The sequence below is a fragment of the Erpetoichthys calabaricus genome, chromosome 8 (assembly GCF_900747795.2).
Source record: "Erpetoichthys calabaricus chromosome 8, fErpCal1.3, whole genome shotgun sequence".
NCBI lineage: Eukaryota > Metazoa > Chordata > Cladistia > Polypteriformes > Polypteridae > Erpetoichthys > Erpetoichthys calabaricus.
Window position 1 is genome coordinate 73,825,899 of NC_041401.2, and position 23,980 is coordinate 73,849,878.

Consider the following 23,980-nt stretch of genomic DNA (forward strand, 5'->3'; position numbering starts at 1 on the left):
CATCTTTGAGAAGCATAGGCTGAGCTTTTCTCTTATTCTAGCCTCTTATTCTATGCACTTTATTGCTGGGGATTCTCTAGGGAATGCAGAGATCCCCTGCAGCTATCAGTTTATTCAGAATGTGTGTTAATAGAATAAAAGTTAATGGAATCCGGGTGCTTTACCTTTTAGAAATTCTACTGTGTCTTTTCTTTCTTCTGCTTGACTGGTAATCATAAAATTGAACCGGCGTTGAGTTTATAATATAAGCAGCACTGTTAGTAAATGAATGAATTTCTCAATTTCATAATGTATTTTCTCCACTCTCTCTTTCTCTATCTCTCCCTCCCTCTCTTTCCTCCTGTCTCCAGCGCCGGGGAGTTGCGTGCTTGCCATCTCTGAGAGCCTGCCAGTCACGGTGCACACATGAACCGCAGCTCTGATAAAAGAGTTATGTTCAGTGATGACAAGGATTGATTTCCAATTTCCTCCACAATGACTCCATCATTGCTAGCGACTCTGGCAATTTAGCGTAGATTACTGTGCCGGCGTGGGGCTGTACATCAAGATGACAGGCTCCTTCCCACGGTGGGCGTTCACTTTGACAGGAAATTTGAAAGAGACGTTTTCCATGAGCCTCTCTCTCTCTCTCTTTTCCCTGTAGGAAATTCAACAACAGCGCTTAGCTTTCGCAGAAATACCTATGTTGCAACAGGATCTAGACACTGCTAGACATCTGAAGTGGATGTCCACAGCATATTAGCTACAAAAATGCTGCTTGTGAGGCTTTTATGTTACTGCTATTATGAGGCATCTGTTCATTTGTGTATCTGAAAGACGTGAAGAAGCTCCATTAAAAGCTACCTTTGAACTAAATTTGAACTTTCTTTGCAGTTATGATTTTATATTTATCTTGCTATCTCTTTGACTTGCTGAAGTGGGGCCTATATAAAGAAACACCCACAAACACAACTGTAAAAAATTTCTTTTGCACAGCATGTTTTCCTTGCCACTGCCCTTCAACTTATCACTCTATCAGTTTCATCAGCCATTTTTAGAATTTAGCAATCGGGATGTGAATTGTGCTATGACATTTAAAGAAGGTCACCTCTGACTAATTTGATGTCAAGGGCTGGGTTTTGATTACAGACATCTCATCACAAAAAACATATAGAGAAGGATAGCAAAGCTCAACCAACTGTCAATTTGTGTACTTTTCATGCAAAAATGTAAAAATAAAAAAAAGCCAGTTTGAGGCATTTGTTACCAGTGTTGTCGGTATGGAGGTACATACTATTAATTTCCTGGGTCAATAGCATTGACATATAACGCTGTCAGATTAGGACAGAGTTGAGAGAGAGGAGTTTGCACAAGCTGCCAAAAAAAAAACAAAATCAGAGGCCACCAATGGCCTAAGAATTCTCAGATTCTCTATTAGGTGAGGTATTGTGTGTTACTTTATTATGCTTATTATGGACTTTGCAATTTCTACTATACTACTTGCCTTCTCTTTTCTTATGGATAGTTGTTCCATTTTTTTTTTCCATTTTATTTTCTAATAGCTGACTTTATGAGGCAAAGGCACTAACATTCAAACTCTCTGCAAACTTACATGCATCATTGACTAAGTCTCTTATGATTCTTTCACTCAGTTTCTCATGAGCATATCTTACATAAGGGTTTTGTGATATTTTATCTTTCAGATATAAATCCTGCATTGCCTGAATCTCTCTGAGTCTCACTTATATTAGTGTCAGCATGTCATGTGATGTTTTACATGATTGACCCTGAAACCTTTCAGTATTTTTTTAACAGATCAGTACAACTTATGCAGTATATTAATAAAGAATGACTAGGCATGTTTCACTGAATTACTTTTAGGTTTAGTAGATTGGAAAGAATCAGGAAACCTTTTTTAAAGTGTGAATTTCTGGTATTATAACTTTCATGCACGGATTATATGCCTTTGATCAGACAACTAACTGGTACATTCCTGTGATAATCTGCATATGTGAGGTAGCCTGAAGTAAGCAAGAACCTCTGAAATATTTTAGGCTTTGCACGATGCATTTTTTTTATTTCCCTTTTGTGGCTTAACTTGCTTGTCTTTTTGATTTAATTGACTCTTATGGCCGAGGTGTCCCATGGTGCTGCTTCTTTTCTTTTGTTTAGGCTCTTTCTTTTATGAAAGTCTCCTTCAGTATACTGTAGACATGTTTTTCTGCTCATTACTATTAGATGTGCCAATAAGGAAAAGTAAAGGACTTGTACCATAAGGGTTATACAATGTTCAAACAAAGTAAAGGAAAGCTTGTTGCCTCCCCTTGTCTGATAACACGGTATGGATAAAGGTGTTGTGATTTGTCTCTAATTAGAACGTTAGAACATTAAGAACAAGAAAAGGCCAATCAGCCCAACACACTCATCATTACTGCTCACTTAATTTCTCCAAAATGACGTCAAGTCAGGTTTTTTAGGTCCCTAAGATGCTACTGTTTACCACACAACTCGGTCACTTATTCCATGTGTCTGTGATTCTCTATGTGAAGAAAGACTGTCTAATTTTGGTACATAATCTACCCTTAAGTTTCCATTCCTGGTTCTGTGTTCTTGTTGAGTAATTTATTTTCATGTAACAGCTGAGATTCACTTTACTAATTCCCTTTATAATTTTTAACAGTTTGATCATGTCAGCTATTAATCTCTGTTTGCTCACCCTAAAATTATTAAACTCTTTCCAACATTGCCTATAGTCCATGCCTTATTTTCCTGTAATCAGTCTAGTCACTCTTCTCTGTATTTTTTCTATGTCTTTTTTGTAATATGGAGATTAAAAATTCACACAGTACTCCTGATGAGAAGTCACTAGTGTGTTATACAGTTTAAGAATAACCTAACTTGACTCCGCACATCAGGCTATATAACCTAACGTCTCATTAGCCCCTGTAATCACTTACGTACACGGTCTAGATGGAGATAATGAAGAGTACACTGTGATTCTGTGGTCCTTTTCATTAGGTAGACTTTCGATTCTGAATTATGTCCTGATTATTACAACATACTAAAGCTAGTCAGGCTTCCCCTCATGTTGTTTTTTTAACATATTATATTAGAAAAACATCATGTCAGTGAAATCCTGTTCCCCACTCTTCATAAAGTTATCCCACTTAATGTCCGGGTAATTGAAATCCTCCTTTAACTATAATAATTTGCCCCTGTGCACTTTTAATATTATTAAGAACATGTATATTAATAGAACTGTCTGCAATGGGGGGTCTAGGACATACTCCCAATGTCAGGCCTCTAACTCAGGTGCTTTCTAGTTGAGTCCAAATATCCTCATTAAAATATGGTTGGTTGGCTTGATTTCATTTCTCCTGCATGTGTTCTTTAGTATTATTTTCTGTTCAAATACATGTTATTTTATTTTTATTAAGAGATGATCTTTTGTGCCTGAAGTCATGGGTTTCTGATTAAAATCAAATGTGAGATCCATGACTCTGGATGGTTGTGGCACCACATTGCAACAGCACAGGACCGACCTCCTTAATTGTCATTTTTCCAACAATGCTTTTTGATGAGCTGCTCAAAGTAACAACTTAGAGCACTGACTGATTGACTCAAGTTTATGGTATTATTTGTTTTTTGTTTTAGGACCTGCCTTGCAGTGGGTGTGTGAGAGTTCTCCACTCAGAAGCCCAGAGCACAAGAAGACAGATCTCAGGATGAAGAAAGTGGTCAACAACACTTCAGAAAACATGGTTCAGACCTTCTGCAGAATATTCGAGGCTAGTTCATTATTTTATTTCGATAATCCAGTTGTGTATTTTATAGTCTTAATAATTTTATGATGAAACATATTTTGCTAAAGAGATTGAAAAGACACATGGATGGTACATACCGTCTAACCGCTCCTCTCCCTACTGAAGTTGCAGTGCTCATATAACATTGCTTGTGGTCTCCATATTTGCAGGCCCTCTGTCCTCCAAGTTTGGAACTACAGTATGAAGAAATGAAGAAATGCTTCCTGTTCTCATGCATCTGGGCTGTTGGAGGCACTTTAAATAAGCAGTCACAAAGTGTGTTTAATCTCTTGTGGAGACAGCATTTCCATGAGATTTGCTGCTTTCCTCCTGAAGGAGAGGTGAGCAGCTTATTCTGTATTATATTAGCATTTTATTACCTTGTCAGTAGAAGGAATGGGATTGATTTAGTAGTTGTGGTGAAGCACAGTGGCCATGTGCAGGCCAAAAAGAGTCCATTTGAATGTTAAGGGGGCTAGAATCTACAGTGAGAAAGGATTTAATTTTATAGATTAATAGAGGAAGCCAGAGGAATGGCCTGCCTTTCTTTTCTTCTCCGATTTTCCACTTTCTCCTCACTCTTTATCTTCTCTGTGCTTTCTCGTTACTGATCATTAAAGCAACATTTTTTTTATTTGCTTAATTTTCATTTTCATCTTTTTTAATCAGGTTCTGTCATGACTGTTTTATTGAAAAATAAAAAGGTACAACAGAGGTGATAAAGCTTACTTACTCATTGAAATTCTAATGAAATCCAGTTGTTGAGTGCAACTTCATATGCTAAAGGATATTTTATCTCTCCAACTGCACAGAAAGTGTAGATTATTGTACTCACATCTGGTAACCAAACCTGTACAGGGATAAATCCATCACAGGGCACATGTATGCACACCTTTGCATTTGGGGACGCTGTGAAGATATAAAGATGTCTAACAACCTAACCTGCATGTGTTTGGGCTGTGGAAGAAACTGGAGTATGTAAAGATGCGCATCACTATGCTTACCCGTAGGTCACAACATATCTTATGGAGTTAGTGTAAGGCTGTGTCACTGTCCAACTGCAAAGGAAGAAAAGGTTAAAGGTTATTTCATAACTAAAAAGGAAAGAAGGTTAAAGACACAACATTTTGGCTGTGTAGCCTTCAACAGTTGTACGACTGAAAAGGAAAAAGCAGGTAACATACAGTCATATGAAAAAGTTTGGGAACCCCTCTCAGCTTGCATAATAATTTACTCTACTTTCAACAAAAAACATAACAGTGTTATGTCTTTCATTTCCTAGAAACACCTGAGTACTGGGGTGTTTTACGAACAAAGATTTTTAGTGAAACAGTATTTAGTTGTATGTAATTAAATCAAATCTGAAAAACTGGCTGTGCAAAAATTTGGGTCCCCTTGTAATTTTGCTGATTTGAATGCATGTAACTGCGCAGTACTGATTACTTACAGCACCAAATTGGTTGGATTAGCTCGTTAAGCCTTGAACTTCATAGACAGGTGTGTCCAATCATGAGAAAAGGTATTTAATGTGGTCAATTGCAAGTGCTTCCCTTTGACTCTCCTCTGAAGAGTGACAGCATGGGATCCTCAAAGCAACTCTCAAAAGATCTGAAAACAAAGATTGTTCAGTATCATGGTTTAGGGGAAGGCTACAAAAAGCTATCTTAGAGGTTTAAACTGTCAGTTTCAACTTTAAGGGATGTAATCAGGAAATGGAAGGCCACAGGCACAGTTGCAGTTAAACCCAGGTCTGGCAGGCCAAGAAAAATATAGGAGTGGCATATGCTCTGGATTGTGAGAATGGTTACAGACAAACCCACAGATCACCTCCAAAGACCTGCAAGAACATCTTGCTGCAGATGGTGTATCTGTACATCTTTCTACAATTCAGTGCAATTTGCACAAAGAACATCTGTATGGCAGGGTGATGAGAAAGAAGCCCTTTCTGCACTCACACCACAAACAGAGTCGCTTGTTGTATGCAAATGCTCATTTAGACAAGCCAGAGTCATTTTGGAACAAATTGCTTTGGACTGATGAGACAAAAATTGGGTTATTTGGTCATAACAAAAAGCACTTTATATGGCGAAAGAAGAACAACGCATTCCAAGAAAAACACCTGCTACCTACTGTCAAATTTGGTGGCAAGTTCAGGGACTGGGGAAATGTTAAATTCGAGGGTCGGATGAATTCAACCCAATATCAACAAATTATTTAGGATAATGTTCAAGCATCAGTCACAAAGTTGAAGTTACGCAGGGGTTGGATATTCCAACAAGACAATGACCCAAAACACAGTTTGAAATCTACAAAGGCATTCATGCAAAGGGAGAAGTATAATGTTCTGGAATGGAATGGCCGTCACAGTCCTCTGACTTGAATATCATCGAAAATCTATGGGCTGATTTGAAGCAAGCTGTTCATGCTCGGCAGCCATCAAAGTTAACTGAACTGGAGAGATTTTGTATGGAAGAATGGTCAAAAATACCTCCATCCAGAATCCAGACACTCATCAAAGGCTATAGGAGATGTCTAGAGGTTGTGATATTTGCAAAAGGAGGCTCAACTAAGCATTGATGTGATGTCTCTTTTGGGGTGCCCACATTTGTGCACCTAATTTTATGATGCATATTGCATATTTTCTGTTAATCCAATAAATTTAATGTCACTGCTGAAATACTACTGTTTCCATAAGACATGTCATATATTAAAAGGAAGTTTCTACTTTGAAAGCTCAGCCAATGATAAACAAAAATCCAAAGAATTAAGAGGGGTTCCCAAACTTTTTCATATGACTGTATATAGGAGGGGACTGTGGAAGCAAAGCCAGAACAGACAAAAAGAGAAAATGTGAGAGGAGCTTTGGAAAATCTGAAATTAGAGATGATGAAGGGAGAGATTAAAAAGTTAGTTGGTTGTTAAAAACTGGAGAACTATGTGGAATGGGAGGATCAGCAGGATGTGGGTTTCATTATTGAGGTTCCTCTTAGAGCGAATGTTATGAGGTCTGCTCCTGGTTTGACTGAGAGCTCTTTCTACAATATGAATTGAGTATCCTCTATCAATAAAGACACTCCTTATTCTGAGTGCTTCATTTCAGAAGTCAACCTCGTCATTGCAGAGGCTGTGCAGTATAAGGAACTGTGAAAGACGTAGAGAGTTTTAGAGTATGCCTGACATATAAGGAGCTGTAGTGAAGGTAACTAGGTGAGTAAGTTGGCTTGTAATAGACAGAGATTTTAAGTTTTGGAAAGCTCATAGAAAGACTGATGCCAAAATATGGTAGAGCTATAATGGAAATGTTGTCTGTAAACCAGAGAGATGGATGAAACAAATAAAATCATCAAAGAATTCCTATACGTGGCATCTGGACCAAAAGGCAGCACCAACGCAATCATCGATTTATCTTTTGTACAGTTCCAGTAAAACATGTCGTATACTACTTATTTCTGAATTTTCTGATTCTGTATATTGGCCTACCATCAATAGATGTAGAGGTGTGTTTGTGAACATACATTAGGATGGAATGACAACTGGTACCAGATTGGGGTCTGCCTTATATCCTAGCAAGATAGGCGAGCCTGTGGCCCTCATGAGGGACTGCACGGGATTACGTGGGTTTAAAAATGGGTGGATGAATAGTGAAATATAGAAACTATGTAAATGAGAGATTATACTTAGGTAAATAAAAGTGTAAAAGATTGAAATGCCAACAGTATTTAATAGCTGGTGATCAGGATTTAAAGGTTAGTAGAGATATATTTTACACAGTCCACCCTCTTGATGCTCCTTCTATTTGGTAAGCTTCAAAGAGCACAGCTGGGTGCTGCGCTTATTAAAGAAAATTCTATTACTGCCAGCACGTATAACATATTGTTTAGTGTTGGTGTGTCTATTATTGCACTATTCTTTAAATTTAAGTTGGAGAACAGCAGGTGACTGGAACTGGAATGAAATCATTTATTTATCACAATTGCCAACATGTTAAATTGCTTTCAATACATAAAAATACGATATAGCAGCAAAGAGATAGAATTTGTGAGATGACCTGTATTTTAAAATTAATTAAAAGAGCGAACATTTATTTATTTATTGTAATTGTAGTGGGCTTAAGGGGTCTACTGTTAAGTTGTAAAATGTCTTTGATCTATGTGACCCGAAACCTGTATTGTTCAAATGTGTCTTTCTCTTACAGATATGGGACTATTATTTTGACAGTGAGACTCGTCATTTTGTCAAATGGAGTGATGCTGTTCCCATTTATTCTGCTCCAGCAGGCTTTGGAATATCTCCCCAAGCCTTTGTCCATACTGTTGACCAAGAGGTGGTTGTCATCCATTTATTATTTTCACATTTATTTAGTTTTATGAATACTGTCATCTAATGATATATCAAAGTGTCAACAAGGTGAATGTTGATAGAATCTGAGGTCATTCTAAGATATGTACTGAAATGAAATAAAGCAATGTTTGTGTTTTATCTCAGTTTCCATTTAGCCTCAAACTACCCCTAAATTTCTGTCCATCACTTACACTGCTGCTGTAATTCTGTATAAATTCTTTCTTTATCTTTTTATGATTGGACCCCAATTTCAGAATCTGTATTTAACCAAGTGAACCCTCTACTGTTTTAGTAGGATTTCCCTTCATCACCATTTAGTTACCTCATGGAATTATATGGAGAGTTTAATAGACTTACCATCTCCCTGAGAGGATATCTTTCTTTTAGGTCATGTGAACAGTCTCCAAAAGTTATGTCCATTAATTCCTGCAGCAGCAAAAAGCTCTTATAATCCGTTCTAGCTCTCTGCAGCTAATGAAGTCCTCAGTACAACATGGGGTAAACCTGGAAATACCAACAGATGGTTCAAGTCCACTTTTAAAGCTGGTGGATGGACTGTATATTCTGTACAGACAGCCTGATATGACATAGTGGGTGGTCATCTTTGACCATCTTTATAAGCAAATGGTTTGATTCTGTTTTAAAGACTTAAACATGAGTTCCACATTTACTATGGGAAGAGACTTGTGTCAAATGGGTACATTAACAGTTTAATTATTTTAATATTTTCTGCAGCAACTTCTCTATGTAACAAGTCTTCTTTCAACTGCTGGCCATCATGTAATGTTGATTGGAGAAGCAGGTTGTGGAAAAACTGCCATCCTCCGAGAACAACTCCAGGCTCTAACCTCAGCAGACATGACTGATGTGCAGCAGCTACAGATCCCCATGAGCAGGTGACCTCTCTTCAGTGGAACTATAAAATATTTACCCAAATGTTTAGTGTCTTTATCTTTATATTGTCATCAGTTTTGATTACATTTTCCACATTCTAAATTTGGGTGGTTTAATCTTCAAGCCCTGGTTACTGTCTAGGCTGTCTAGGCTCCCTGTGTCTGTGTGCCTATTTATCTAAGTAATTTGGTTTCCTACTAAGTCTTGAAGGCCTTTATTAAGATGATTAGTCACACTAAACTGACCAGGCATTAGTGATGGTAGATGTGTTCACATGTATGCCCTGTGATGATTTGGCATTCTGTTTAGAGCTGGGTTCTGTTTTGTGCATCACACCGCCAGGGCTGGCTATGGTTCCCTGCAACACTGTAATTGGATCCATTTAGTAATTGGGTGTTTTAAACACATATAGCAGAAATAACTGGCATTTTAAAATGTATAAGAGATTTGCTGTTTTCAACTCTGGTAAGGCTTGTTGAAATTTTTAAGTAGCTTGGTGATACAGTGAAACTTTGACAGTTTTTCACAGAATGTGAGGCCTTTGGATTATTTGACATGTTGTCAGTCTTTGTAATTGGAATGGCTGAAAAGGTCAGAAATGGGAATCTGTCCTCCTTGCTGAAGTGTTGCTACAAAGCAGATACTTGTCATGTTGTTGGTGCCGTCTAGCATCATTCATCTAATATTAGAAAATTTCTGTGCAGGATAACCAATCCTAAAATGCTCTGGGAGAGCCTGCTAAACAAACTAGAATGGCATCATGGGACAGTCTATTCTCCAGCAAAAAATAAGCGGCTGCTCTGTTTAGTAGATGACCTTCATTTGGCCGAGGTAAGTTACTTAAACATTTCATGCCAGAACTGCTCCATTCATCATTAATAGTTTCTGGGCCCTGGAAAAGAAAAGTTAATGTACTGTAGATAAGGCCTAACAATTGTATGATATAAAATATACAATAGTAAGAACACAAGAAAGAAGCTTGCTTGAACAGTTAATTCAGCAAAACATTCTGTCAGAAATCCCCATTTACCTGTGTGAAGATATCATGGAGTCAAGATTGACCTCTTCCTAAACTTCTTTCTGCTGCACTGCTTGATAACTTATTCTATGTACTGTATATATGGTTCTCTGTATGAAGAAATCATTTCTTCCATTTGCTTGATATGTACTTTTAACCAGCTTCCATTTGTGCCCTAGAACTCTATTCAAAAATTTAAAATAATAGGTGGCATCCATCGTATTAATATTAAAACATAACATTCTTCAGTCATATCTGGCTTGCAGGGGCTGAACCCATGTATGATCACAGGCCTAATTTAGAGTTAGAGTCAGTTAAGCTAACCTGCATTTTTGGGATGTGGGAGGACAATTGGATTACCCAGAGGAAAACATAGACACAAGAAGAAGGTACAGTCTTCACACAGGTAGTAATCAGGTCAGGGGATCAGAACCTAGAACTGTGGATCCGTGAGGCAGAAGTACAAGCTACTGCCTTTCCATACTAATGCCATACTAATTTGTTTCATAATTTTGCACACTTCCTTCAAGTCACATCTTAATGTCCATTTGCTTTAAATGAAAAGACTCAACCTTTCCTGCTTGATCAAACCCCACAGTCCTGGAATCATTCTAACCATTCTTCTCTAGATTCTCTAATGCTGTGATGTGAGTTTTGTAATAAATCTACTTATTTTTTACATATGTTATTTTCAAAAAACAGAACATTACAATTGCATGCTACTCAATCAAGCATGTAATAACATAAAATATGCCACCAATTACTTAGAAACAACTAAAAAAACAAAGAAGAATAGGTACAGAAAGAAAAAAAAAAAGAAGAAGCAATGGATGATAAGATTACAACCCCACCCGGGGCAGCTATTGAATATAAGAAGCTCACATCCCCATTCTCTGTGGTGGGTTGGCACCCTGCCCAGGATTGGTTCCTGACTTGTGCCCTGTGTTGGCTGGGATTGGCTCCAGCAGACCCCCGTGACCCTGTGTTCGGATTCAGTGGGTTGGATAATGGATGGATGGACATCCCCATTCTGAATTGAACGTGAGTGCATTACAGACCATGGACAGAGATTCACAAGTGACACTTTATTAGTAGTTGAAGATTCACCTTGAAGTTATTATGGTGGTTTTGGAGTGAGACATGGAAATAGGCTCCAACCTAGAACTGAACTCAGTTTTATGAGCTGTAAGAAGTTACTGCAGCTTTCTCTCATTTGAGGATCCAACAAGGTGTGACCTTTAGATACTGTATAATGATCCAAAAATATATTCTGTTGTGCTGAATATGGCAAACTGGTGACAAGCTCCAGACTTTTCAGACTTGTAACCAAGTAATAAACACTCAAGAAATACCTGTATTGAATTTTACCAGAGCATCACAAGCAGTGGTGTGAACTGAAGGGCATGCTCGGAGATGGTGTATTGTCTATTTTACAGTATATGCAAGAAATGTAAAAAAAAAGGGAAGCAAAATGGGAAAGAGCTTGAAATAAAAGAAAAGAACAAAGATATCTATTTATAACAGCTTGTTTAATTTAGTAGTTAGAAATTGGCAAAATGTCAAGTCATCTATTTAGTCTTTAAAAGGCAAATTATAAGAGGCATTGGAGGAATTATTTGATTGTTATGACCCCCTTAGCATTCTCCACACTCGCCCAACCTCTTTATTGAAGTGTTTCTTTTTTGGATTTCATCAGCAAGCTGGGATATATGCTAACATTTCCATTTAATAAAGTTAAAGGTTAAATACATCCCCTTAGTTGTTTTAATTAGCTCTGTATTGCTTGATTCATTTTCTAATTTGAAAAGATGCCAGTAGACCCAATAGCAATAAAGGTTTCTTTTTCATTACTTTAATATCAATAGAAAAAGAAAAATGTGCAGAGTCTCCCGTTTATTAGGTGGAGAATTCAAATATAACGCATCCATAGGGAAATGCTAATTAGAAACATAAAAAACACATAAAGGTCAGTGAGAGAGAGCTTATATGAAGACACCATGGTTTGTGTGCATTCTTTTTTTTTAAAATGTAATGAAATCTCTTGTCTAATTGTTTAACCCTTAATAGTGTTTAATGAATTCAACTACTTTCGTAGAAGTTAACTGTGATTGTATCCTAGATTTGACGTTGTCCTGAAAGCACCCTCTCAGTTTCTATGCATGGCTCATTTTTCTGCTATGCCTTTGGATTAGTCAACAAGGATTTTGTTCCTTATTCTTCTACAATGTTTCATTTTTAATGAACAAGTGATAATAAGAGTACAGTCTCCTAAAATGTCCACATACAGATAAGGTATCTATATACTGTAGCCATTTAGAAGGTTTTGCTTCACGTTGACTGTGATGCCACCTGCATGTCATTGTAAACTCTTACAGGAGATGCATTTTTTCAGTTTTAGATAAGGCTTCACTTAAGGACATAGATTTTCAGGGCAAGTAAATGCAATGAGAAGTGAAGCAAAATGACACCTTTTATTGGCTAACGAAACAATAAAGATGACCCACTTGAAGGTTTTTGAATGCTATTTCTTTCCTAGTGTTCATATAAACACAGGGAACTCTAGTTTCTGTATTTCAACTTGCTGCCTTGTAAGCTTACATATTGTAATCTGCTCCAGTAAGCCAATAAAGGGTGTCATTTTGCTTCACTTCTCATTGCATCCATAATGGCTAACACACTACATCACCCTACTACTACAGGGCAAATAAATGTATGTGACAATTGTGAAAAAATACCTTTGAATTAAAAAATGCTGAACTTATCCTTCATTGTGTAGACTACTCATTATTAAGCTCTTTATGCCTTTTTTTCATGATCTGTCATTCCTCCTTTTTCCCCCTTGCTGAATAGGGCACATGTGAATATGATGCCACAGACTAGGCTGGAGTAGCCATTTTTCGAATGACATAGCAAATGATCCACTTGTTCATATATGTTTGTGTTTTAGGTTGATGTCCATGGTAGCCAGCCATCCTGCGAGATGATGAGGCAGCTGCTCGACTGTAGGGGTGGTTTTGATCTGACATCCTTAGAATGGAAGTCGATTCGAAATGTGAGCTTCTTGGCTAGTACAAATGCTGATTGCACAACTGCAGTTCCAGGGCTTACACGTCGTCTTTTGAGGCATTTTAGCCTCTTTCACTGCCCTTATCCCAGGTAATAATGAATTAATCCCCCATGTTTGCAGTTATGAAAACCTGTTATGCAAATGTGCAGCTTTTCATCTTGAAGAAGAAAAAAGTACGCTTAAACTTTGGAGAACAGCCTGAGAAGTTATGGATTTCTATCAGATGAATCCTCAACTTTTAATTTCTTTCATCCTCTGAAGGGGTGACCTTAAATCAAACTTTATAAAGCTCACCTCAAAATCAATATGTCAAATGTAATCCCATATGAATAACTAGATTTTATAATGGTTCTTTTTAGATGTGGTACAAATAATTCTTGTTCCTCATAACTTAATAAATAATAATATATTTCTTTATTGCAGTTTGGACAACCAGCACTCAATCTTCACCTCACTCTTGAATGGACACTTCCTGTCTTCTTCTACTCTTAAGGTAAAGACGAAAAAGCACTACTTATAGGTATTACATGAACTTAAACCAGATATTTCAGGTAGTTTTACACATCAACTCACTCACTGACTTCTTTTCAGTGCATCTTTTCGGAATAGGCTCGTAGTGGTAACAGAATGAACTTCCTTATATTGAGCAATTCTCTGTGTAATCCTGGGAATGCCCTGGCAATATTTAGGCAAAGTATAGACCCTCCAAATGTGTTCTGGATCTGTCCCTGGATTTCAACCTGCTTGGTTATATCCCATGTATATCTGGACAAGGGTGGATGATACCATCATTAGATGCCAACATAAGAACTAAATTGTTAGTGCTCTGGTTAAAAAGAAACCCTGCTTTGTGTTTCTTCCAAAAGGTTGAGTTCCTCACTTTGTCATGGAGAGGTAGTTAAGATGCTTTGTGCAGTAAAGTAATTTTAGTTTTTTCACCAGTGGTCCAAATCTTGTGACAGTATGTCAGGATGGGTACATAGTTTGGCAAGAAAATTGAGAGTTTGTTTAGAGGATTTAATTTAATTTAGCTGTCAGGTATGTTTTGTCATACCCTTATTATAAACCATGATATTTACATTTTTATGTTTTTAATTTAAACACAAAATCTTATCCCTGATTTAAGTACAAATATAAATTCATGGCACTGGCTACTGCAGAAATAATTAAAGATTCTTCATATCAGTCAAATACTTGGTTGGGAGCATGTGCCGATAGCATGTTGCTGCACCCACCACATGCCGAACCACTTGGCTTGGATCCATCCATCCATCCATTATCCAACCCACTATATCCAAACTACAGGGTCACGGGGGTCTGCCAGAGCCAATCCCAGCCAACACAGGGCACAAGGCAGGAAACAAACCCTGGGCAGGGCGCCAGCCCACCACAGGGCACACACACACACACACACGCATGTACACACACACACACACACACACACACACACACACACACACACACACGCACGCACGCACACACACACGCACGCACGCACACACTAGGGATAATTTAGAATCGCCAATACACCTAACCTGCATGTCTTTGGACTGTGGGAGGAAACTGGAGTACCCAGAGGAAACCCATGCAGACACAGGGAGAACATGCACACGCCACGCAGGGAGAACCTGGGAAGCAAACCTGGGTCTCCTAACTGCGAGGCAGCAGCACTACCCACTGCACCACCGTGCTGCCCCTTGGCTTGGATGTGTAAGAAATTCACTTGACTTTTATTGTCAAAAAGTTTAATTTTTTTGCCGCTTTTATTGCCTTTTTTATAAATATGTCATGATATTCACTATTAACATATTAATGGATGGCCATCAAAGGAACTAAGCTCTTGATCTTCTGAACATCTAGGTGGAAAAGTAGTATTAGTTATCTGTTAACTGTATTAATATCTCCTGTTTTATCTGGAGAAATACCATTGAGTAGACAGGTAAACAATGGGGGTTTAGTAACAAAGACTGTGGCAATCTTACCTTGAAGAACTGACTTGCAACTGTTGTCTGAGTGTGGCCTATCATGGGTATAATTCAGAACTCTTATGGACAGAGAGCTGATTTTGCATTGTTGAGTTAAAACATGGATGATGAAGATACAGTTTTGTGGTTTGACAGAATCATAGTTGACACGTATTATTGACAGAGTTGAGTTTGTCTTTTTATTTCTTTTATTGAGTGTTAATATGGAAAGACTGTCACAGTTGGCAATGCCTGTAGACAGAGAGTTCACTTTGAGTTGTAATATTTGAGTGCTGTTATAAGAATTTACTTTGCATTGCTATTGTTAATTGGTATTATGTACAAGGTTTGATTTGTTGAATATCATGGCTATTTTTAACATTTTAGTGTCATTGCCATTGCTCACTGATATTAAGGACACAAATCAATTGTGAAGCTTACTAATTTTATACAAAGAGAGGTGGCATAAATTTCAGAGTCCCCAGGTGAAAAGTAATATGGATCGAGATCTAAATATGGATAATCATTTCTGTGGTTGATTAATATTATAGGTGGAAGGCTGCTAGTCCTATAGATGAAGATCTGATGCATGAAAATGTAGTCCATCATTAATTAATTCAAATACATTGTGTTGTTTGTGGATAAACTTCAGGGTATTTTTTGTAGAATTTTCTGTATTCACTGTGCTAAGATTATTGGTATTTCTGAAGCCGTGACCTATGAATTCTCAAGAAAGAATTCTTATGTTGCCAATTTTGGACAGAACGTGTCTGTTAGCTTAAAGACGAACCTGGTCACTGCTTTTAACACATTCAAGTATAGTAGTAACCTTTTCATACAAAACAATGACTTAATTGGTACACAACACTTAATTACTGGCTAGCCATTTGCAGAGATGTACATTGTGAACAATTGAAAATGTAGTCTTATTTTTATATGCCCTTTTGAACCATACTATGGCTAATGTTTTGTCTTGGTAGAGTAATATATATTGCTCTACTTTCCCCTATTGTATTATTAATATGTAGCCTTAGAATGTCTAATCTCACAGACTTACCACTGTTTATAAGGTATTATTGTATATAACTTATCCCCACCTTCCCTTCTATATCTATAACCTCAGGCAATTAAATGTAGTAAAAAGACAAGCAGACGTTAAGTTACACATAAAATAATGTATTATTGATAATATTCATAAATAATAACAAAATGCAAAGTATATTTAAATATTGGCAACCATACAACCTGATTAAATGGTGATATGTAGTTCAGGCGGCACACAGACTTGTAGTTACTTAAATGTCTCTAGTTAAGGCATCATTGGTGCTCAGCTTTCTGCCACATGTCTGTTCAATATGGCTGCTGAGCTGTGCTCTTCATTGTGTTGTCTTCATCATCACAGGTTAGCAAGAGATGCTTCTTTCAGATGTTGGTTAGAAAGAGAGAGATTGTGAGGTTAAACACATACATTTATAGATGTTCTGTCCAACCCCTAGAGCCAATAGGACATCATGATACTTAAAGGCCTCTGAGACAAGCCAATTCCAAACAGCCATACCTCAGACCAATGGAGGAATAGAACATCTTAACACCTGCCCCCAAACCATATGTTAAAGTACACTTTAGCCTATTTGCAGGGGTAGAAATTACTTTAGCAAAGAAACACTCGCCAAACTGGTTTAAGACACATCCCCCAAATCCTGTAGTAAAATTCAAACAGACCCATTCCTAAGGGGGGGGGGGGGGGGGTAAACACTAAATTACATTGCTATGCCTAAATTACAAATAAAGACACACAAAATATTCATCAAGTTATATGTAAAATCTCACATCACAACAGCTAACAAACTGATATGGGACCATACACTAAATATAATAGCTGGCAGATTATCTGTGTGGTTAATCCTTTTCTGATGTTGGACAGATTGTTAATAATTAATGAATATTATGGTCACACTATTGTTATTGTGTCAAAGTCATATTACAGTTTGGTGAGTTATCCTATGTTGGTATATTTGCTATTACAAATGATGTTCAGCTATGATTGTTTTAGAAGTTATTTCCTCAGCCACTTTTGGAATTATGTGGTCAAGAAATTTGAATGCTTGTATTGTACTATGGAGCAGTTTTTTTCCTGTTGTGTAGTATTGTTGTACTGCTGTCCGTATAGTCTAACAACTTTCACATCGAAGCTTATGAGCATATTTGGTAGATATAATGAACTTAATGCAAAGGAAATGTAAATAATAAAATAATGTCCTTCTAATCTAGACAGAAGAAAAGTAAAAAGTAGAGAATGAGAACAGTATTAAGGCAGACTATAAAGTGACCTGTTAACTCAGAACAGAGGTGGTTTCTCTTTTAAGCTGAGCATTACATACTGTATATCTTTTCTTTACATTTAGTTTAAATTTACCGAAGTTCTGCGGCCACAACTGAACACTCTTCGACATGTTATTCAATACCGTATGTTAGGGTATACTTGTTTATGAAATTCAAAAGCTGATTTCCTGGTATCTTGTAGAGGTTTGCAGTCACTCAAGTATTTTTAGAGTTAGATGAGATACTTGAGTTTCTGTCGCTCACATTTAGAGAGCTGTTGACCAACTGGTTCATGAATGTGCACTGAAATTTACTGAAACTTTGCTGCTTTTGATTTCCTTTCATTGCTTTGTAAAACTGTGCCCAGAAATGTAAAGGTAGCAAATTGATCACCTTTGGAGACATGTATTGAGTCACTTTACCTCTGGGATCAGAAACAAGGGAAGGCAAGGCAGGGAAGTCTGCTTAGTTCCCTGATGCACATAAAAGCTCTAGTAATACGAGCTGCGCTCCAGCATTTGATACAATTGAGTTTTGATTCCAGAAGGGTGGATAACTGAAGGATTTATGGGATATTGCCACAGCTGTGCTTGCTGATGTGAAACACAGAATGCAAATCTGTAGCATGCTAAAGAGGCCTCTACAGTTTATTTCTAACTTGTTTCTAAAAATGAAGCAAGGAGAATGGTAGAATATGGCTACATTGTCAAGTGAGGGAATAGCATGTCAGGGGAACTTGTTTAAACATTTTGTGTCCATTTGTAATGAGTCTAAAAACCATTATGTTATAGATGCTAGTGAAAAAACAGCATCTTCCATTTGCAGTAATCATAAACTGATTAAATGAACTACTGTTTATGCACGTCTGAAGTATACTTCAGAAGAATGCAGTAGCTGTTAGCACATTTTATTTGTCTCTCCAGCCATTTGCAAACTCATTTATTCCAGTTCAGACTTTGTAGGAGGCCAAAAGCAAAATCGGCACCAATCCTAGAGATGCTTATACAGGCCACATTCATATGATCCACCAACAATTTCCTGCTCAGTCACCATTTAACCCAACATGCATGTCTTTAGTATATCAAGGGGTCCTGGGTACCAATGAAAATCTGTGATGGAGAAGACACATACATCAAAAAGGAAATTAATTCACAACAAAGCTCCTGGAGGTAAAAGAAAACCATGTTAACCACTGCTCCAGCCAGGCTCCTGTAGCCTAACAGTCTCCAACCCACTTAATCCAATTCAGACTAATGGGAGGCCAGAGACTATCTGGCAACATGGAGCTAGAGGGCAGGACGACTGATGCACATAGCCACACTCACACAGTGCCAGTCTGGAATTGCTAATCAATATCACCTGAGAATTTTGGGGAATGTTGGAAGACAGCTATGATACTTGTGGGAAAACCCACATAAACACTGAGTGGAATTACAAGCTCCAGACAGGCAGTAACCAGGCATGGGATTCAAACCCAGAGTGCCACATGGACTCCTTTATGGGTAGCGCAATAAAATTGCAGCCATAATGGCGATGTCAACTTGTGGCTTGTACAAATGAGCAAAGAGTAACTCTATGAATGCTATCCGATTTTTCTTGTGTTTTTTTCTTATGCATTTTCTCCCTGATCATTGTAACAAATATTGCCTAGTAAAATACCCTGACCAAATGTAAATATTTTCTGCAGTATTTTAGAAATAAATAAGAAGGCCTGGCTACCATTGACACATTCACTGATGGAAATGTGGATATTGTTTTATTATTATTAATAAATTTTTATTAGTGATATTTGGTGCACCACAGTGCCTTTTAATGTGTTGCCCTGTGACTTTCTATCTTTCTCTTTGTCTATTAAATTTATTAACATTAGTATTTTATGCAGTCTTAAACTACACAGCCTTGGGCAAACTAACAAGTTTTGGTTTTCTATTTTTATTGTATATTCATTAAGTTTAAATACAAAATCGCACTGGAGCTGGCTGTCATCCTTCTTATTCAGATTTTATTGTTATAAATATTGTTTTCAAAAAGTGAGAATGTGCTCATTTTCTAAAATATTATACATATGGTACTCATTAAGCGGAGCTAAATTATCGTTTTTGGAAATGTATGTGTCCACTGTGAATTTCATTGTGATATTTGCACTTTATACTGCTGTTTTGGGGCAGTAATTATCAGCAAAGTAAGATATCATCAAAATATGCAGGTCTCAATGTGGGAACATTAAGTTTTTTTGTTTTTTGCAAAATATTAACACCACTGAACAGTATATTAGATACTAAAGTTAACTAAAGTTAACATTGCGGCTGACGGTTGGGACCCTTGTTCAGCCCAGACGCCTGGAGAACAGAAGGACCGGGAGACAGGCGTTATCCTCCCCGGGATGCAAGAGGGAAGCCCCCTGGATTGCATCGGGGCCACAGGATTGGATCTTGGAAGCTCAACTCTGTTGGGGCTCGTGGCCACCACCAGGGGGTGTCCAGATCATTCTGGAGCCATGGACAGCAACACTTCCGCCACGCTAGGAAGTGCTGCCGAAAGAGGAACTGAATGTACCTGGAGTGCTTCTGGGTGCCCATGCAGCACTTCCGCCACATTAGGAAGTGCTGCAGGAAGTTCATCAGGGTGCTCCTGGAGCACGTCTGGGTGCAACATAAAAGGGGCCGCCTCACTCCATTCAAGGAGCCGGAGTCTGGTGGTAGAGGATAGAGCTTGCGAGAGAGGAGAGGAGTCGGCAGAAGAAACAAAAGAGAAAGGAAAGTAAAGGACTGAATAATTGTGGCTGATTGGTGCATTGTGCTGTGCGATAAAAGAAAATAAGTGTGTGTTTTTGGGACGTTTGTCTCAGTGCCTGTTTGAGTCCGAGCTGAATCTTCATGACATGTAAATCACTTGCATATTTGAACATGAGCTGAAACTAAGCAGCTTCACCAGTGAGTTTTTTGACTCCAGAGGGTGAGTGCAGGGTCACAAGTAAGATTTCCAGATTCTGAAAGAAGATTTTATCTGTTTTATTCTAGGACAGCAGTCTGCCAAGCCTACTTTCAGCCATCACACTGGCAACAATCGAAACACAAGAACGTCTAAGGACAATGTTTTTGGAAACTTCAGAAAGGTGTCATTACATTTTCACACTCAGGGATTTAGTGAAAGTCTTCAGGTAAGTGTTCTTGGAGTGGGTTCATATCTGATGCATCCACTGTACCACCTATATTAACCATGATGATAGAGTCACCAAAATAAAAAAAAGTGAAACCATCAGCTAACACACATCTGAGAAAAGCAAAATCGCTTGTGATTCTAGCAAAACCTTAAAGCCTCTCCAGGTCTCTCTACTTACAAGTGCTGAATTTTTTTTTGTCAGTGTTTCCCATCAAAACCTTTATCTTGCCCTCCCTCCTAGAGCTGTGTCAGCATCTCAGTATCTGACAGTAATGGCAACTGCCTATTTGTTTTTAAATAAAACTTAAAAATAATCAAAATATCCATATAGCATATGGACAAATTGCTTGTATTATTTGTTACACTATGTGCCATCTAATTCTCCTTCTCTAGACTGGGCCTCGTAAGCCTTTGTTAGTGGTGGCTTTATGTGCCCCAACAATCAACCCATTCCCTAGGGGACCTGAGGTTGGTATTCCCTAAAAGGTCTGTAGCCATCTTAGTAATTAGTAATTCTTCCTTGGACAGCAAGTGCTGTTATTAAAATGACACACCCATCAGTAATTTTGGACTAGCATTTTTCCCCTTAGCTGGACCACAAAAACCACCCACTTTGATACATTTGCATTCCCATTTTCCCAGAGAGCCTTTCCTATATTCAATGTGCTAGTTAACTGTTTACAAAATATAAATTCTTTTCACATGCTACAAGCAGGTGAAGTGTTTCGCTCAGAATTACAAAGTGAGGCAGAGTTGGTGATTGAACTGAAATAAGAAAAATAATAAATTTGACAAACTAGAGGAGACCATTCAGTCCATCAAGGTTGTTTGTTTAGCTACTGTCTGAGAGTCTTGTGATTTAGAAGGTTCTCTTTTATTGGGGCCCTCAGTAAGAACCTAATGGCAGAGCTCTCTGGCATTTGGAAAGTAGATGCAGAAAGATCAGTTAATGTTTATTTTATATATTTCCTTTCACAGTCTGCACCATTCCAAGGCTCAAGTCAATGTAAAGAAAAATACAGTAGAAAGCAACATAAGTTCCACTACAGTTTAAAAACAAGGTCAGTTATAGGTACATTTTGAAATATAAGGTATAGACTGCAGGTGACTTGGCATCAAATTAAAATGAAAGATGATGAAGTGAATGCACCTAAGAGCTGACAGCACAGCACAGGGAAGTAAACATCAGTTCAGTAGCAGAGAGTCAATTTTAGGAGAATAGAACTCAGGATCCAGTGTAGGTTGTGATTTACTTGTTTAGTCAAAAAGACATTACTTTAAAGTTTTAGTCAAAAGCTTTGTGACAGATATTTTTACATTTACATTTATTTGCATAGCAGACGCTTTTATCCAAAGTGACTTACAGAAGAGGTAAACGTAATCGAGTAACATTAGGCTAAGGCCTGTTTGTTCAGCAAGTGTAATAGGACAGGTAACAAAAGTTGAATGTCACAAGTGAAAAGATGTAAAAACTAATAAATTTACAATCATCGATTAACAACTGATAAAGCAATTAAACTTAATGTAACAACAAATTAACCAACGATAGAACAAAGTTTTTTTTTTACTCCTCTGTGTGTACGTCACCCCATATTATTAGCTACTGGTATATTGACAGACCATTCATGTTGAAACTGGATGAAGTTTATGACTTTAATCTTCTTTCTCATACTCAAAAAAGAAACAGTAATTCTCTTGCACTGCTAGGATTACTAGTAAAATCCATGAATAAGATGACATAGGACCAGTGTGTCATGAAGTTGGGGTTCCTAAGCAGAGTCTCAAAAAAGTGCACTCGAGGGGGAAAAATCATCAAACTCCAGCTAGTAACGAAAAGGGCAAATGCAGAATGTTTATAAATAAAAAGATTTATTATCAACAAAAATGGTCTGTAAAGGTTATGCTCTGAAGAGCACAAAAGTCTAAGCAGGAGTTACCTAAAATAGGCGATCCTGTTGTACAAATACAAAAATCAAAAGAAGAGTCAAAAAGACAGAACAAAAGGTTGAAATCCAGCAATAAATCCAAAAGCAAAGAACTAAACACTAGAGAACTCACCAACATGAAGAGCGCATACAATGTACCACAAGGGACAGTGGGTTTGAGGCCAGGTGAGGGGTGGCCCCACCTCTTGGGGAACCACCCACAAAACACACGGCACATAGAAAAAGACATAAAAAAACTAAATGAACAACAATGTTAACATGAAAAATGAACAAAGCAGACATCAAAGAAATATTTGAACCCCAGCCGGGGGGGAATCCCTGGCTGAAACATAACACAGTGCACCTTCCAAGTGGTTGCATCTGTACTGTCAGCAATTAATTTTGAGTGAGCCCAGAGCTCGTGGTGGATATCGTTGAAGGGACCCATGTAGTCTTGTGCCTAATTGTATCCAAATGATTTACCTGTGGCCTCCCATACCTCACTGTTGCATGCATGGTGACTTTACTCTCTTCACTTCAGAAATCAATACTCTAGCCTGCTGTGAATCTGACTGATCTCTTTGAGTGTGCACTGTGCATATTTTGAATGCTTGGTGATTGTATAGTGATCCTGACATGCCAGTTAAGGCAAAAATGCTGCATTAGGCAATTTCTCTGCTGGCATCTGTGTGCTAAGATTTCATTTTTTTTCCCTGGAGAATTGTTAAGTGTGATAATCTCTCTGCATGAAACAAATCTCTGTCCAGAATATGGCTGCAATGAACCAAATTTATAGCTGAATTTCTATCAAGAAAGTATGACAGAACAGTGTGGGATGTGGATACAAAGGGCAGCATGAAGTAGTAGAACAAGTGTATGTCTAACTCTGAAGATGCAGAGGTCTAGGATAAAAGAATATCCTGCATCTGTGTGTAAAAAAAGACAAGAAAAATTTGACAGCATTTGTGTGTTGTGGTTATTCTGAATTTTTTAATCTTTACTGGCTGATGCCACCTCAACAACATGTCTGTCATGGTTCTGTTGGATTCCTGCAGGAGTTTCCCAAATAAAAAATTCTCTCCCACACCACAGATACCTTTGCTTGTCTCTGGGTCCTGAGACCTCCTCTGAACAACTCCTGTGCTTATGGAAACATGAGTGTGAGTGGGTTTACGGCCATCGTATGGTCAACCAAGTGGACTATAGCAGGTACAAGCAAGAGTACACGGCAGCAGTGAAGAAAGTCTTCCAGGATGAGGAGCAGGTTAGTATAAGGGTGGAACCCTACTTCTCATGTTTATGTTATGCTTGTATACAGTTCCAGATTTGTAAAGCTCACCAGAGATCGGACAATTGTTTGTAGTTACTGGGCACCAAGTGTCAGTTAGCAGTGTATCACTCCGAATGTTCACACCCTGCATAGAGGTGAGAGGTCATTATGTGCAATTCTGTTATTCATAATTCATTAACTTTACTGAATATTTACCTGCACTTATCCATCAATC

At 37.9% G+C, this 23,980-nt stretch overlaps 2 protein-coding genes across 4 annotated transcripts in view; both read left to right on the forward strand.

Moving 5' to 3' along the window:
- LOC127529008 (dynein axonemal heavy chain 9-like) overlaps positions 1-3,830 on the forward strand; it is a 39,075-nt gene extending 35,245 nt beyond the window's left edge. The window contains exon 8 of the mRNA XM_051931239.1: positions 3,634-3,830. Coding sequence (XP_051787199.1) covers positions 3,634-3,830 — 197 coding nt within the window. The remainder of the gene's footprint in view (positions 1-3,633) is intronic.
- A 121-nt stretch (positions 3,831-3,951) lies between these two features.
- The window catches only part of LOC114656546 (dynein axonemal heavy chain 9-like), a 247,958-nt gene continuing 227,929 nt past the window's right edge, over positions 3,952-23,980 (forward strand). For all 3 annotated transcript variants that reach the window (XM_051930715.1, XM_051930717.1, XM_051930716.1), the window contains exons 1-8: positions 3,952-4,123; positions 7,978-8,106; positions 8,859-9,019; positions 9,722-9,848; positions 12,983-13,191; positions 13,526-13,595; positions 20,409-20,548; positions 23,568-23,739. In XM_051930715.1, coding sequence (XP_051786675.1) covers positions 3,992-4,123; positions 7,978-8,106; positions 8,859-9,019; positions 9,722-9,848; positions 12,983-13,191; positions 13,526-13,595; positions 20,409-20,548; positions 23,568-23,739 — 1,140 coding nt within the window. In that variant the 5' untranslated portion in view covers positions 3,952-3,991. The remainder of the gene's footprint in view (positions 4,124-7,977; positions 8,107-8,858; positions 9,020-9,721; positions 9,849-12,982; positions 13,192-13,525; positions 13,596-20,408; positions 20,549-23,567; positions 23,740-23,980) is intronic.